The sequence below is a fragment of the Podarcis tiliguerta genome (assembly GCF_965153285.1).
Source record: "Podarcis tiliguerta genome assembly, chromosome: 9".
Classification (NCBI taxonomy): Eukaryota; Metazoa; Chordata; class Lepidosauria; order Squamata; family Lacertidae; genus Podarcis; species Podarcis tiliguerta.
Window position 1 is genome coordinate 10,545,022 of NC_139542.1, and position 16,301 is coordinate 10,561,322.

The 16,301-nt window shown below is 47.5% G+C and overlaps 1 protein-coding gene across 3 annotated transcripts in view; it reads right to left on the reverse strand.

Moving 5' to 3' along the window:
* Positions 1 to 784: 784 nt before the first annotated feature.
* Positions 785 to 16,301, reverse strand: part of CCNI (cyclin I) — a 60,731-nt gene continuing 45,214 nt past the window's right edge. For all 3 annotated transcript variants that reach the window (XM_083398570.1, XM_083398572.1, XM_083398571.1), the window contains 5 exons: positions 10,336 to 10,470; positions 7,481 to 7,555; positions 5,365 to 5,505; positions 3,389 to 3,619; positions 785 to 2,548 (listed from right to left, as the gene is read on the reverse strand). In XM_083398570.1, the coding sequence (XP_083254696.1) occupies positions 2,108 to 2,548; positions 3,389 to 3,619; positions 5,365 to 5,505; positions 7,481 to 7,555; positions 10,336 to 10,470 (1,023 nt within the window). In that variant the 3' untranslated portion in view covers positions 785 to 2,107. The remainder of the gene's footprint in view (positions 2,549 to 3,388; positions 3,620 to 5,364; positions 5,506 to 7,480; positions 7,556 to 10,335; positions 10,471 to 16,301) is intronic.

Here is a 16,301-nt window from a genome sequence, read left to right on the forward strand (position 1 = left end):
CTGCTGATCCATTATTTTCAAGGCTGCTGATCCCTTATTTTCAAATCTGAACATTGACAGCTATTCTCCAGTGAAAGTATCTGAGTGCTTCTCATTGTTTTGTGCCATAAACGATGCTGCTGATTAGCAGATCAGTGAAGATCTCTACCAGTGATCATTGTGAGCTACATCATCATCTGGTGCACCAAGCAGCTCCTTCCGCAGCTCGTTAAGAGGTAGGAAATTAAAGAACAATAAAGCACAGACGCGGGTGGTGCTGTGGGTTACACCACAGAGCCTTGGGCTTGCCGATCAGGTCGGCAGTTCAAATCCCCGCGACGGGGTGAGCTCCCGTTGCTCGGTCCCTGCTCCTGCCAACCTAGCAGTTCGAAAGCACGTCAAAGTGCAAGTAGATAAATAGGTACCACTCCGGCGGGAAGGTAAACAGTGTTTCCATGCGCTGCTCTGGTTCACCAGAAGTGGCTTAGTCATGCTGGCCACATGACCCGGAAGCTGTACGCCGGCTCCCTCGGCCAATAAAGCGAGATGAGCTCCGCAACCCCAGAGTCGGCCACGACTGGACCTAATGGTCAGGGATCCCTTTACCTTTTAAAGCACAGAGAAACTTTGCGCTAAGAGGAGGACAAAAGCCCATGTTATGTAGCAGGACCATTTCTTTCAATCAGTGGACTTGGTAGAGAACGAGGACGGGAGTTTGAATTTTGAAAAGCAGACATGTGCTGCGTTGAGGACTCATTCGTTCTGTCCCAACCCATGTTGAAAACAAACACAAGACTCACAAAACTGAAGGACAACATGTTTTGTTTTTTTATTGCTACCAGAAGACTTTCCCCAGTATGACCGCTGAACGCAATACCTTCCAAGGGGGCTGTAAAGGGAGCTTTAAAATCGAGATCCTTACGAGAAGCCGAAGTACACTCTTTAGAGGTTTTCTTTGCTCCTCCTTCAAGGCTGAAAAGTTACATTAACATAAAAGTTGGGGAGGTGGGAGAGTGGGGGGAGAAAACTCTGTGCTGATCATTGCACATATTACAAGTGAAAACACACAATTACTAAACTGCCCCAGCGCAGACAAACAGCAGTGCCAACATCACCAAAGGTTTTTTTCCTCCCCGTTAAATTACATTTTGCATTTGATGCATATTTCATTCAACTTGTGTATGTATACGTGTGTGCTCTTGTGTAAAAGCCCATTGAAGTGTTTGCTTTGGTCAATCTAATGGCAGCCAGAAAGCTCTTGTGTAAAATTTAAGATGCTCATTCATCTGCCTGCGAATTGAACTATCCAAAGCAAAATACAACTGTCCGAACGCAATCTCCCATTGCGAAGATCTGGGTTTAAATTTCATTTAATGCAGGACAGTTCACAAGCACCCTTTCCTCCCCCTCCCCCTTTCTCCACCCCCCGATTTTAAATGCAGACCTAATTTTAGATATCACATTTAAACCACCAAAGTGCTAAATGACAAAAAAAAAACCGCAAGAGAGACGGATGAGGAGGAGTTTCCTGTCTTGTTTGTGGAGGGGGGGATAAAAAGAAAGGCTGCCCAAGTAAAAGTGCAAAAATACAGGAAGTCACACACAAGACATCCAGAAAGCTAAAGAAAAGAGGATAAGGTGAAGAGGGCGCTCTCAGAATGAAACTAACTCCGAACGAGAGGCTGCAAAGCTAGAACTTTGGAAAGGATTTTTTTTGCACACTCCGTGTGAAACCTCCAGCGCAGTGGATGGAATTACAACACACAAAAAACAGCAGATTTAATCAAACAGTGGAATGGAGGACGCTAGAAAGAAACAATTTTCTGCTACTTTTTTTGTTTGGTTTTTGGGTCATTTTTAAAAGGTTTTTTTTTATACTTTTTGTGGTTGGTTTTTTTTTTTAAGTACTTAAATCATAGTTGAACTATAATTAGCCACACAAGGACAGGAGAGGGTGGGGAGGGTGGGGTCTTATTTTAAAGGATAACTTAAGCTCCCTTCTGCTTCGGCCCTGAAAGGTACGGCCTTCGCTCCTGTCAGCGCGGTAGCCGTATTGCGGCCCGTTTTCACGGGCGCAGGAAGGAACCCCTTTCCGCCAGAGGCTGCGCCGTGCAGATGCGCAGCTTAGCTACATAACGGAAACAGGCTGCAAGGGAGGGCAGGGCGACGCGGACGCCGCTTGCCGCGACGAGTCGGCCCCGCAGGCGGAGGCGGCCTTGCCCTCTAGGGCTGCCACGGCCTCTGGAGCATTCTCCTCGTTGTACAGGCGCTTGATCCCGTCGTAGAAGTCGTCCACCTCCATCTCCTCCACTTTGCGCTTGGCCGTCGCCTGTTTGCACCTGCCGGGGGCCGGCCGCCGCCGAGAGAGCGCAGCGGAGGTCTTGACTGGCACTTCTGGCTTGTCCTTGGAGCCTGGGTGGAATCGGAAGCCCGGTCCGGCGTGGCAGGTCACCAGGTTGTGCTTGAGGGGGCTGTAGACGTAGACCGAGTTGGGTGGCGGAGACGGCTGCAAGCTGGAAAGGTGCTGTGCGACCAGCTCCCGGCAGTGGATGAGCTGGGAGCTGTCCATCTGGATTCAGAGAGGAGAGGAAGAAGCAAAGAGAAGAGTCATCCACTTGCCAGCTCGCATCGAGCCACTGGAGAGCTAGTTTTGCTGGGTCCGCCAGCCAAATAAAGTAGCGTAACAAGAAGGGCTGGAAGTAAAGTCCCTTGGTGGGTGTCCATGTGGGGTAGGTATGTTGATATGTACAGTATAGGTAGGTATTATATAGAGTAATGTAGGTATTTTGGGGACGCGGGTGGCGCTGTGGGTAAAAGCCTCAGCGCCTAGGGCTTGCCGATCGAAAGGTCGGCGGTTCGAATCCCCGCGGCGGGGTGCGCTCCCGTTGTTCGGTCCCAGCGCCTGCCAACCTAGCAGTTCGAAAGCACTCCCGGGTACAAGTAGATAAATAGGTACCGCTTACTAGCGGGAAGGTAAACGGCGTTTCCGTGTGCGGCTCTGGCTCGCCAGAGCAGCGATGTCACGCTGGCCACGTGACCCGGAAGTGTCTCCAGACAGCGCTGGCCCCCGGCCTCTTGAGTGAGATGGGCGCACAACCCTAGAAGACTGGCCCGTACGGGCAGGGGTACCTTTACCTTTAGGTATGTTTTATGTTATGAAAATAAGGTAGTGTGTTATGTACGTGTATTGTGTAATTGTGTAAATGTATATTTATGTGTTTTATATGTCAATAAAATTTATTTAATAAAAAAGGAAGGAAGGAAGGAAGGAAGGAAGGAAGGAAGGAAGGAAGGAAAGAAAGAAAGAAAGAAAGAAAGAAAGAAAGAAAGAAAGAAAGAAAGAAAAGGCAAGGCTTGTCGTTCTCAACGAGGCCTCAGGGCTCTTGCTCCCTCATCGCGCCAGGCCTACCTGTGCCTTCTGGAGCAGCTCGATGATGAGGGCGAGCCAGTCAGGGATGAGCTTCTCCACTTCCAGGCTGACGATGGCCAAGGCCAGCATGGACCCCTTGAACTGGAGCAGCTGGTAGCAGGCCAGGCAGTGGAGCAGCTGCTTGGTGAGAAGAGCCACATGCTGAGACGGGTTCATCTTGGGCAAGGTGGTCAGCAGTTGAGGCCGGGTGGATAAGGCCACCGCGTGGAACTTGGGAGAGAAAGGGCAGCATAACTAAGACGGCTTAAGGAACGGCTGCCCTGAGGGCACCAATTCAGCTTAAAACCAGAGGAAAGGCAGTTTGGGGAAGGCAGTGCCAGTTCCCTGCTAGAGATTACTAGCGCCAACACACAAAAGTGCCAACATACCTGAAGGAGCGTCTCCACCCCCATCATTCTGCCCGGACACTGAGGTCCAGCACCGAGGACCTTCTGGCAGTTCCCCTCGCTGCGAGAAGCCAAGTTACAGGGAACCAGGCAGAGGGCCTTCTCGGTAGTGGCACCCACCCTGTGGAATGCCCTCCCACCAGATGTCAAAGAGAAAAACAACCACCAGACATTTAGAAGACATCTGAAGGCAGCCCCGTTTAGGGAAGCTTCTAATGTTTAATAGGTTATTGTATTTTAGTATTCTGTTGGAATCCGCCCAGAGTGGCTCGGGAAACCCAGCCAGATGGGCAGGGTATAAATAAATCATCATCATTATTATTATTAAAGAGCCTAAAAACATCCTGTTCTCACCATGGCCAACCAGATGCCCACAGAAAACCTGCAAGCAGTATTTGAGCACAACAGCATAGATAGCCGTCTCCTCCGCCAATTTGTCTAATGCTGTTTTAAAGCCACACACACCGGTAACTCGCATTGCGGTGGCTGGGGTTAAACGGCTTTGAAACCAATTTGAAGGGCATCATTCTGGAAATCCAGAGTTAGAACATCCTCGGTGTTCATCCAGTGACAGAGATCTCACCACTTCTCTAGGTAAAGGACCCCAGATGGTTAAGTCCAGTCGAAGGCGGCTATGGGGTTGTGGTGCTCATCTCGCTTCAGGCCAAGGGAGCCGGTGTTTGTTCACAGACAGCTTTCCAGATCATGTGGCCAGCATGACTAAACCGCTTCTGGCACAACAGGACACCGGGACGGAAACCAGAGTGCACAAAAACGCCATTTACCTTCCCGCCACAGTGGTAGCTATTTATCTACTTGCACTGGTGTGCTTTCAAACTACTAGGTTGGCAGGAGCTGGGGCAGAGCAACGGGTGCTCACCCTGGCGCGGGGATTCAAACCGCCGACCTTCTGATCGGCAAGCCCAAGAGGCTCAGTGGTTTAGACCACAGCGCCACCTGTGTCGGATGTCAGCAAATCCTCCCAGGCAAACCTACACGTTTTCTCACCCGGCTTCAAAGCCTTCAGAATTAGAAAGCCTTTAAAAACAACAGCGAATTCTGTGCTGCATTTGAATGGCGTTGTGGAAAACACACAGCGATGGCCCCTAACTACTGATGCAATTCAAGTTTTAATTCTGATTCGCTCCATCCTAAAGGCTTTTCTTGGAAACAACAACACTTGAAAAAGTGGCCTGGCATAAAGGAATATACCGTATTTTTTGCTCTATAAGACTCACTTTTCCCCTCCTCGAAAGTAAGGGGAAATGTGTGTGCATCTTATGGAGCGAATGCAGGCTGCGCAGCTATCCCAGAAGCCAGAACAGCAAGAGGGATTGCTGCTTTCACTGCGCAGAGATCCCTCTTGCTGTTCTGGCTTCTGAGATTCAGAATTTTTTTTTTCTTGTTTTCCTCCTCCAAAAACTAGGTGCGTCTTATAGAGCGAAAAATACGGTGCCTCCCCAGTTCCTGCATGCTGGATAGAGTTGTCCCTTTTCCCACCCAACACCACCAAAAGCTTGCCCCTCTTTTCTCTCTCCCCGCACCCCAAAAGGCCTTTGATGTGCTTACAATATGAAGGAAGTCCAGGGGTGTGGCTATGTGCAAATCCCAGTTCAACTTGTCCAGAATGATCTTCTCCATCCTGCGAATCTCCGCTGGGGAACAGCCACAAAAGCTGTCCCTGGCCAACACCTTCAGTACCGGAACCCTCTGCAAAAGTCAGAGCAGAAAGAAAACAGTTGCTATGAGGCAGGCTGCAAGCCGCAGGTCCAAACCTGTGCTCAGGCAAGAAGCACACTGGATGATCTGGGAAGAGCAATCATCACCCAATCGTTGCATGGATTGCTGGATGGTGACGATTTTGGTTTATGTCCCACCATTTTAAAGATCCCAGGGCGGTGTACAATATTAAGAACACATTTTGCAGAGCGTAAAAACAAAAACACAGTAAAAAGCATACTAATGGACATGATGGATTTTTTTGGAGCCTGCCGACCCGACTGGAAGAATTCGCAACCAGGAAGAAGAGGAGACACAAGAGGATTGGAAGAAATTTAAAGAATATTTAGCTAAATACTGCAATATGAGATAATTAGAAAACTCTTGGAAGTAATAAATAGGCTTAGGGGTAGATTAAGAATATGTGTTAGTAAATATTAAGGATTAGAATATTAATATAGGAGAAGAGCTTAGTAAATGTTAGGAGTCAATATTATTAGAAATATGAATTTGGAGAACTGTCAAACAGGTGTTATAATGAAATTCAGTTAGAGGGGATGTGAGGAAGTCAGTTATTAATGTTATGAGAATTAGATATCTGAAGAAATAATTCTTTTTTTTTGTTTAGTTTACTGTATTGTAAAGTGTTTTTCTTTGTTGTGTGTTTTGTAATGTCTTTTTTTGTGGAAAACCAATATTTTTTTTGGGGGGGGGGGAGTAATGGACATGATAACAATAATCATAATAACACCCCCCCCCCCCAGCTTTAACAGGCCATAGATTATTTAATAGCCAAAGGCCTGGGTAAAGAGGAATGTTTTTGCCTAAAGATATGTCATGATGGTGAGCATCTCTGAGAGAAGCATTCCGCAAGCGGGGAGCAATCGCAGAAAACGCCCGTTTCCCTCAAACCGTTTTGCTGGCGGGCATTCTGTTTTCCTGGTAGTCAGTAAAGCATGAGGCTCTTTAATTTCAAGGTCATGGGTAAAAGTCCCACACTGAGCGAAATACTCCTGCATTTCAGGGGGCTGGAGGTTTCAAAGTGTCGGTGCTGAGCTTTAAAGCCCTAAACCGCCTTGGCCCAGTAGACCAGAAGGAGCATCTCCACCCCCATCGTCCAGCCCGGACACTGAGGTCCAGCTCCGAGGGCCTTCTGGCAGTTCGCTCACTGTGAGAAGCCACGTTACAGGGAACGAGGCACAGGGCCTTCTTGGTAGTGGCACCTGCCCTGTGGAACGCCCTCCCAGCAGATGTCAAGGCAATAAACAACTATTTTACTTTTAAAAGACATCTGAAGGCAGCCCTGTTTAGGGAAGCTTTTAATGTTTTGATGTTTTATTGTGCTTTTAATCTTTCTTGGAAGCAGCCCAGAGTGGCTGGGGAGACCCAACCAGATGGGCGGGGTACAAATAAATTATTATTATTATTATTATTATTATTATTATTATTATTATTATTATTATTTTCTCTTCGGAGCCAGTGTGTGTGTGTGTGTGTGTGTGTGTGTTGTTGTTGTTGTTGTTGTTGTTGTTGTTGTTGTTGTTGTTGTTGTTGTTGTTACCTCTCATGGTCCCTTCCAATTCTACAATTCTATGATTTCTCCCTTAAGATTATTGTTACTAGGTGTTGGAGGAAACAAAGACGCGCTCGTGTGTGTGTGTGTGTGTGTGTGTGTGTCTTTTATCAAATTCAGGGGGAAGGGGAGCACAAGAAATAACGGGTGCTTCAACCTTTATCTGCCAGTTGGCTCAGGGTGCCAGCCCCACACAACCCCACGGGGCGCAGGCAGGAGAGGCACCTGCCACCCCATCCTTATACCCACAGGGTGCCCACAAGTCGCTCCGTTCTCACTACTGCTTTGGCAAGGCAGCCCTGACCACAAGCGTGTTACGACAGCTTTCCAAAGCGGGTGGCGCAATGCAAACGTGGTGGCTCTGGCCCCCCTGCCCCCGGGGAAAGCACTTACCTCATCTTCCTCAATGGTCTTGGCAGCAAGGAAGAAGCAGCTGATTGCAATACAGTTCAAGTACTTTGGACGGGCCTAGGAGAGAGAGGAGAGGAAGAGCTAAGGAGCGGTGTCTCCAGAGGGCCAGCTGGCAAGAGCAGCAGGGGGAGAGGCTGTGGCTCAATGGCAGGATGCCTGCCTCGCAAGCAGAAGGCGGCCGGTTCAATGCCCAGCAGCATCCCTGCCTGGAACTGAGGAGCAGCTTGCCACTCTGTGCCAAGAATACTGAGCTAATGGTCTGGCTCAGTATAAGGTAGCTTGCTGACCAGGAGGCTAGCTATGTTAGAGGAGATTGAGAGGAGATATGTTAGCCACCTTCAAATATTTCAAGGGATAGGAGATGGAAGACGGAGAAAGCAAGCTTGCTCCAGAGGGCAGGTCCAGTTCTAGGCGCCACAATCTAAGAAGGATATTGACAAGCTAGAACGTGTGCAGAAGAGGGCAACCAAGATGATCAAGGGTCTGGAAATAATAATAATAATAATAATAATAATAATAATAATAATAATTTTATTTATAAAATTAATATTTATAACCCGTCCTCCCCGGTCAGAGCCAGGCAGCTAACACCAGCAAAATTACAATAAAAAAATAATGGGGGAAACAATTTAAAATGCAGCCTCCTTTTAATAATAGCCCATAGATCAATACTATAAGGGGAGGGAAACATAAGGGTCAGACTGAGTCCAAACCAAAGGCCAGGTGGAACAGCTCTGTCTTGCAGGCCCTGCGGAAAGATGTCAAGTCCCGCAGGGCCCTAGTCTCTTGTGACAGAGCGTTCCACCAAGTCGGGGCCAGTACTGAAAAGGCCCTGGCCCTAGTTGAGACCAATCTAACCACCGTGCGACTTGGGACCTCCAAAATGTTGTCATTTGTGGACCTTAAGGTCCTCCGCGGGGCATACCAGGAGAGGCGGTACATGGGTCCTAGGCCACATAGGGCTTTAAAGGTCAAAACCAGCACCTTAAAACTGACCCTGTAACTCCACCGGGAGCCAGTGCAGTTGGTAAAGGAACAGTTGAGGGAGCTGGGTATGTTTAGCCTGGAAAAGAGGAGACCAAGAAGAGATAGGGATAGCCATCTTCAAATATCTCAAGGGCTGTCACATGGAAGACGGAAAGCGTGTTTTCTCCTGCTCCCGAGGGCAGGCCCAGTTCTAGGCACCACAATCTAAGAAGGATGTTGACAAGCTAGAACATGTGCAAAGGAGGGCGACCAAGATGATCAAGGGTCTGGGAAACAAGCCTTATGAGGAATGGTTGAATGGAGCTGGGTATGTTTAGCCTGGAAAAGAGACCGAGAGGAAATATCTCCAGGGCTGTCACATGGAAGATGGGGCAAGCCTGTTTTCTCCAACTCTGGAGGGTAGGACTCGAACCAATGGAGATTCCAGCTAAACACCAGGAAGAACTTCCTGACTGCAAGAGCTCTTTGACAGTGGAACCTTGGGAGGTGGTGGACTCTCCTTCCTTGGAGGTTTTTAAGCAGAGGTTGGGTGGCCATCTGTCATGGATGCTTCAGCTGAGATTCCTGGATTATAAACGGTTGGATTAGATTATCCTTGGGGTCCCGGCCAACTCTACAATTCTATGTTCCTAATTAGGACAGATGTTGCCCACCGCAGGTCTAACTGTGTGATAGCTGATAATCATAGAATCATAGAGTTGGATGAGACCACAAGGGCCATCGAGTCCAACCCCCTGCCAAGCAGGAAACACCATCAGAGCACTCCTGACATATGGTTGTCAAGCCTCTGCTTAAAGACCTCCAAAGAAGGAGACTCCACCACACTCCTTGGCAGCAAATTCCACTGTCAAACAGCTCTTACTGTCAGGAAGTTCTTCCTAATGTTTAGGTGGAATCTTCTTTCTTGTAGTTTGCATCCATTGCTCCGTGTCCGCTTCTCTACAGCAGCAGAAAACAACCTTTCTCCCTCCTCTATGTGACATCCTTTTATATATTTGAACATGGCTATCATATCACCCCTTAACCACCTCCTCTCCAGGCTAAACATGCCCAGCTCCCTTAGCCATTCCTCGTAAGGCATCGTTTCCAGGCCTTTGACCATTTTGGTTGCCCTCCTCTGGACACGTTCCAGTTTGTCAGTGTCCTTCTTGAACTGCGGTGCCCAGAACTGGACACAGTACTCCAGGTGAGGTCTGACCAGAGCAGAATACAGTGGCACTGTTACTTCCCTTGATCTAGATGCTATACTCCTATTGATGCAGCCCAGAATTGCATTGGCTTTTTTAGCTGCCGCGTCACACTGTTGGCTCATGTCAAGTTTGTGGTCAACCAAGACTCCTAGATCCTTTTCACATGTACTGCTCTCAAGCCAGGTGTCACCCATCCATAAACCAATGTTTATTGGTTTTATGTTGCAGACATAAAAAAGACCTGATTGCTAAATGCTTGAAATAAAACAAACTTCTTCCTTCCACCGGTTCTCAACTTTGGGTCCCCAGATGTTTTGGGACTACAACTCCCATGATCCCTAGCTCACAGGACCAGTGGTCAGGGATGATGGGAGTTGTAGGCCAAAAGCATCTGGGGACCCAAGGCTGAGAAAGGCTGCTTTACACTCAAACTGGTTATTTTATTTTTATTTTTTGCTTCAGCTTGCCCACATAGGAGACAGGGCTGAGGGCACGGAGATCAAGGATTTGATCTTTGAGCAGAAGGAAAACTACTGCATGAAAAGATCTCACGGGGGCCAAGTCCGGGAGATGGAAGAAGGAAAAACAAAATTGCTTTTTGAAAACGGCCGGGTTAGGTTGAACAGATCGTTCCCAAGATCCCGATGGTCAAATATTTACCTTCACGGCAGCTAAAAACCTGTCCAAGAGACTGACAGCCAGGGCCAACGTTTCTGGGTAAAGGTGGAACTGGAACTTGAGTTTGACCATCCACTGAACCACTTCGTCCCGCTGGGTTGGAGAAATGCCCGCATCCTGTAGAGAGCAACGGGGGGAAGACAACACAAAACACCAATAAGAACATCAAATAACTCCCAGCGCATGTACAAAGAAGGTGGAGAAAACCCCATCATAACAGAATATGAAGGCCGCCCAAGAGGCAATTTCAGACATTACAGAACTCCAGCACAGAATGGAAAAAACAGCGAACAATTCATGTGGAGATTCTCACAAGACTTTCATGTCTTGTCTATTATATCCCTGGAAGGTCAAGGGTTCGAAACTGGACAGGGCCTCAAATTGTGAAGGGAGACAGAACTGAACTCCACTCCACATCACTTGGGTGCTGCTTTCGCAAGTCAAAATACTGAGGTCTTTCAAACACCGCTGGGAGAGGGAGCGATACTCCTGCCCAATTCGCCCTCCAAAATCAAGGGACTTAAATTGCTTTGGAAGGGAGTTCTCAATGGCACCAGCTCACCTATGGAAGCTCCCTGCTCCAGCGGAATCTGGTCTTCTCCCCACTGCAGCAATGTTTAAGCGGAGGCCAAAGACCTTTTCAGTTGCCCAGGCTTTGGGACCATAAGGAAATATTGTTTTCTGGGTGCAGTTCGGTTGCTAGTAGGTTCTCATTGCACTTTTTGTGACTTTTGTCTTAAATCTTGCATGGCCCTTTTGTTTATTCTTGTCATTAGTCACCCATGTGGTCCAAATTGGAGGAGGGGGGTGGGAGGATGTAAAAGTTTTAAAGGAAGGAAGGAAGGAAGGAAGGAAGGAAGGAAGGAAGGAAGGAAGGAAGGAAGGAAGGAAGGATGGATAATAATAATAATAATAATAATAATAATGCTTTTTCACAAAGTATTTGGTTGGAGTGTCCCTGAAATCAAAAAGCCATTTATTCATTTCATTTCAAAAGATTTATAGCCCACTAAGTTGTGAAACTCTCTAAGCAGTGTGCTTTAATAAAATTATCTATAAGACACAGTTAAAAAGCTCGTTTTAAAGAAAGAAGGCTATGTAAGATAATTATCAGTGAAACACGGAAAAAATCAGCAAGCCTTTTGAAACTAAGAAAGATAACAAAATTATATATCTGGGTAGGCTTGCTGACACTTGTTTTCGTGTCAAGTTCATTAAAGACAAGAGATGTGCAATCTTGAGAAAACGCATTTCAGATATGGTTTACAGGTTTTTTTGTAAAAAAAAAAGAAACAGTGCTCCCATGAAAACCCGCAGAGGGACAGAGCAGCCAGCCAGCTTTTCCATAAATCTCATCTGACGGCAAGGCCGTGACCTCCGGCTTGCATTAATTTCGGTCCAAAAGCTTTCATTATTGCTATTTATCTGAGGTAACCGGAGGAGCTTCCCTTCTGAGCCAGGACTGAGAAAAGAACTGGCTGCGTCAGCAGAAGAAAGGAGGGGAAAACAAGAGCATGGATCAGCTTCGGGTGTCCCAAAGAAACTACAGTTAAGCAGGTAATTTATATGGCTGGGTTTTTCTTTGAAAGAACAACCGCTATTGCTACGAAAATAATTCCTTGGCACGGCTCTCGAGGACTCCTTGTCCCGGAGTGCGATGCCCTTTGGAGAGATTCCCAATTCCGCAGCCACCTCTGAGACAGCTCAGGTTTCCACCTCCATTACAACGGACCCCAAACCTGCTGCACCAGTTATATTCTTCTTTAGCTGGTTTCTAAAATACCTTCCAGGGATGCGGGTGGTGCTGTGGGTTAAAGCACAGAGCCTAGGGCTTGCCGATCAGAAGGTCAGCAGTTCGGATCCCCACGATGGAGTAAGCTCCCGTTGCTCGGTCCCTGCTCCTGCCAACCTAGCAGTTCGAAAGCACGCCAGTGCAAGTAGATAAATAGGTACCACTCCAGCGGGAAGGTAAACGGTGTTTCCGTGCGCTGCTCTGGTTCGCCAGAAACTGCTTAGTCATGCTGGCCACATGACCCGGAAGCTGTACGCCGGCTCCCTTGGCCAATAAAGCAAGATGAGCGCTGCAACCCCAGAGTCGTCTGCGACTGGACCTAATGGTCAGGGGTCCCTTTACCTTTAAAACACCTTCCTGAATTGCAAAAGGGGAACCTGCCGCTGTAACTGCACGACTGCTTGGCCCTGAAATTATTATTATGCCTTAGCTGTACTACTGTGATATTACCCACAACAGCCGCCACTCGTAAACCCTGCTGTGAGTCACCGTGTTATGACTTGCCTTAAACAAGTCACTACCTCAACTGTCCATTTAGGACGGTAAAGGGACCCCTGACTATTAGGTCCCGTCGTGGACGACTCCGGGGTTGCGGCGCTCATCTCGCTTTACTGGCCGAGGAGCTGGCGTACAGCTTCTGGGTCATGTGGCCAGCATGACTAAGCAGTTTCTGGCGAACCAGAGCAGCGCATGGAAAATCTGTTTACCTTCCCGCCACAGCGGTACCTATTTATCTACTCGCACTTTGACGTGCTTTCGAACTGCTAGGTTGGCAGGAGCAGGGACCGAGCAATGGGAGCTCACCCAGTCACAGGGATTCGAACTGCCGACCTTCTGATTGGCAAGTCCTAGGCTCTGTGATTTAACCCACAGCGCCACCCGCGTCCCCCATTTAGGATAGGTGGGTATTTGATTGTTTAATTTCCTAAATCTGTATACCCGCCCTTTGTACGAAGATCACAGGGCGGTTCACAATAGAGAAATACAAAATGTAAACACCTAATGGTGTATGATGAAGGCGCCAGGAGGGCCTCCCTGGGGAGAGCATTCCACAAATGGGGAGCCACCACAGAAAAGGCCGCCCTCTGGACTTCACATAGACGCAGCACACGAAAAAGGATCTGTCCTGCCTGAATTCTTGACTTGGAAGGACAGACTAGGTGCTTCGGGAGAAATTCTCCTCTAGCTGAAGAACCACCAAAACGTTCCACTGGAAAGTTACAGCCAGGGCAGAGGAGACTCTCAGGGTTTGCGACGACGCGGGGAGTGGAAAATTTGAGTCCTTTACACCGTTTACACCCACGCTTCCTGAAATTACACAGCGCTGCGGGAGGAGCAGAGTTTCAAGCCCATGAATGCAAGTTGCTCCCACTGTGAACATGGTCCTGGTTCTGTTTGTGCCCAGAGACTTGGCCTCCTGGAATATTTGCATTCAGCTGCCTGGCATCTGTGGAAAAGTCCAGCCCCCTCAGGGGGTTTCTAAGGAACCTGCAGAGCCAGAGTGTTAGCTGCAGCAGCCAGATGAGTGTCAAATGTGCTTTACTTAACTGTCTGTAACCAAGAGATCTTGGTAGGGCCAGAGAAGGAAATGCTTGAGAAGGAAGCAGCAGCCACTGTACGGGCTGCACGGTTTTAGGGAGCAGGATTCAGCACTACAGTGGTACATAGAATCATAGAATCATAGAGTTGGAAGAGACCACAAGGGTCATCGAGTCCAACCCCCTGCCAAGCAGGAAACACCATCAGAGCACTCCTGACATATGGTTGTCAAGCCTCTGCTTAAAGACCTCCAAAGAAGGAGACTCCACCACACTCCTTGGCAGCAAATTCCACTGTCGAACAGCTCTTACTGTCAGGAAGTTCTTCCTAATGTTTAGGTGGAATCTTCTTTCTTGTAGTTTGGATCCATTGCTCCGTGTCCGCTTCTCTGGAGCAGCAGAAAACAACCTTTCTCCCTCCTCTATGTGACATCCTTTTATATATTTGAACATGGCTATCATATCACCCCTTAACCTCCTCTTCTCCAGGCTAAACATGCCCAGCTCCCTTAGCCGATCCTCATAAGGCATTGTTTCCAGGCCTTTGACCATTTTGGTTGCCCTCCTCTGTACACGTTCCAGTTTGTCAGTGTCCTTCTTGAACTGTGGTGCCCAGAACTGGACACAGTACTCCAGGTGAGGTCTGACCAGAGCAGAATACAGTGGCACTATAACTTCCCTTGATCTAGATGCTATACTCGTATTGATGCAGCCCAGAATTGCATTGGCTTTTTTAGCTGCCGCGTCACACTGTTGGCTCATGTTAAGTTTGTGGTCAACCAAGACTCCTAGATCCTTTTCACATGTACTGCTCTCAAGCCAGGTGTCACCCATCTTGTATTTGTGCCTCTCATTTTTTTTGCCCAAGTGCAATACTTTACATTTCTCCCTGTTAAAATTCATCTTGTTTGTTTTGGCCCAGTTCTCTAATCTGTCAAGGTCGTTTTGAAGTGTGATCCTGTCTTCTGGGGTGTTAGCCACCCCTCCCAGTTTGGTGTCATCTGCAAATTTGATCAGGATGCCCTTGAGTCCATCATCCAAGTCGTTGATAAAGATGTTGAATAAGACCGGGCCCAAGACAGAACCCTGTGGCACCCCACTAGTCACTCTTCTCCAGGATGAAGAGGAACCATTGATGAGCACCCTTTGGGTCTGGTCAGTCAGCCAGTTACAAATCCACTGGGTGGTAGCATAGTCAAGACCGCATTTTACCAGCTTCTTTACAAGAATATCATGGGGCACCTTGTCAAATGCCTTGCTGAAATCAAGGTAGACTACATCCACTGCGTTCCCTTCATCTACCAGGCTTGTGATTCTGTCAAAAAATGAGATCAGGTTAGTCTGACATGACTTATTTTTCAGAAATCCATGCTGACTATTGGTGATCACAGCATTCCTTTCTAGGTGCTCACAGATTGTTTGCTTAATGATCTGCTCCAGAATCTTCCCTGGTATTGATGTTAGACTGACTGGGCGGTAATTATTTGGGTCCTCTCTTTTCCCCTTTTTGAAAATAGGGACAACATTTGCCCTCCTCCAGTCTGCCGGGACTTCGCCTGTTCTCCAGGAATTCTCAAAGATGACTGCCAGTGGTTCTGAGATCACATCTGCCAGTTCTTTTAATACTCTTGGATGCAGTTCATCTGGCCCTGGAGACTTGAATACATCTAAACTAGCCAAGTATTCTTGTACTATCTCCTTAGTTATTCTGGGCTGTGTTTCCTCTGCTGAATCATTTCCTCCAAATTCTTCAGGTCGGGCATTGTTTTCTTTATCGGAGAAGACTGAGGCAAAGAAGGCATTGAGGAGTTCAGCCCTTTCTGTGTCCCCTGTTTGCATTTCACCATCTTCTCCTCTGAGTGACCCCACTGTTTCTTTGTTCTTCCTTTTGCTACGAACATACCCATAGAAGCCTTTTTTGTTGCTTTTAACCTCTCTAGCAAGCCTGAGTTCATTCTGTGCTTTAGCTTTTCTGACTTTGTGTCTACACGTGCTGGCTATTTGTTTGAATTCCTCTTTGGTGGTTTCCCCCCTTTTCCATTTTTTGTACACATCCTTTTTTAATCTTAACTCAGTTAAAAGTTCTTTAGATAGCCACCCTGGCTTCTTTAGGCACCTTCCATGTTTCCGTCTCATTGGTATTGCCTGAAGTTGTGCTTTTACTATCTCCCTCTTAACAAACTCCCAGCCATCATGAACTCCCTTTCCTTTTAGTATTACTGTCCATGGGATCTCACCCAGCACTTCCCTAAGTTTTATGAAGTCGGCTTTCTTAAAGTCAAGAAATTGAGTCCTAGTATGCTTGGCTGCTCCTTTCCGTTGTATAGTAAACTTCAGAAGAGCATGATCACTTGCGCCTAATGATCCTTCCACTTCTACCCCATTAACCAGGTCATCGACATTGGTTAGGACCAGATCTAAAATGGCTGTTCCTCTTGTTGCTTCTCCCACTTTCTGGACAATGAAGTTGTCTGCAAGGCCAGTGAGGAATCTGTTTGACCTTATGCTCTTGGCTGAGTTTGACATCCAACAAATATCTGGGTAATTGAAGTCCCCCATTACTACTATCTCCCTTCCTTTTGCATGCTTGGCCATCTGTTCCAGGAAGGCATCATCTA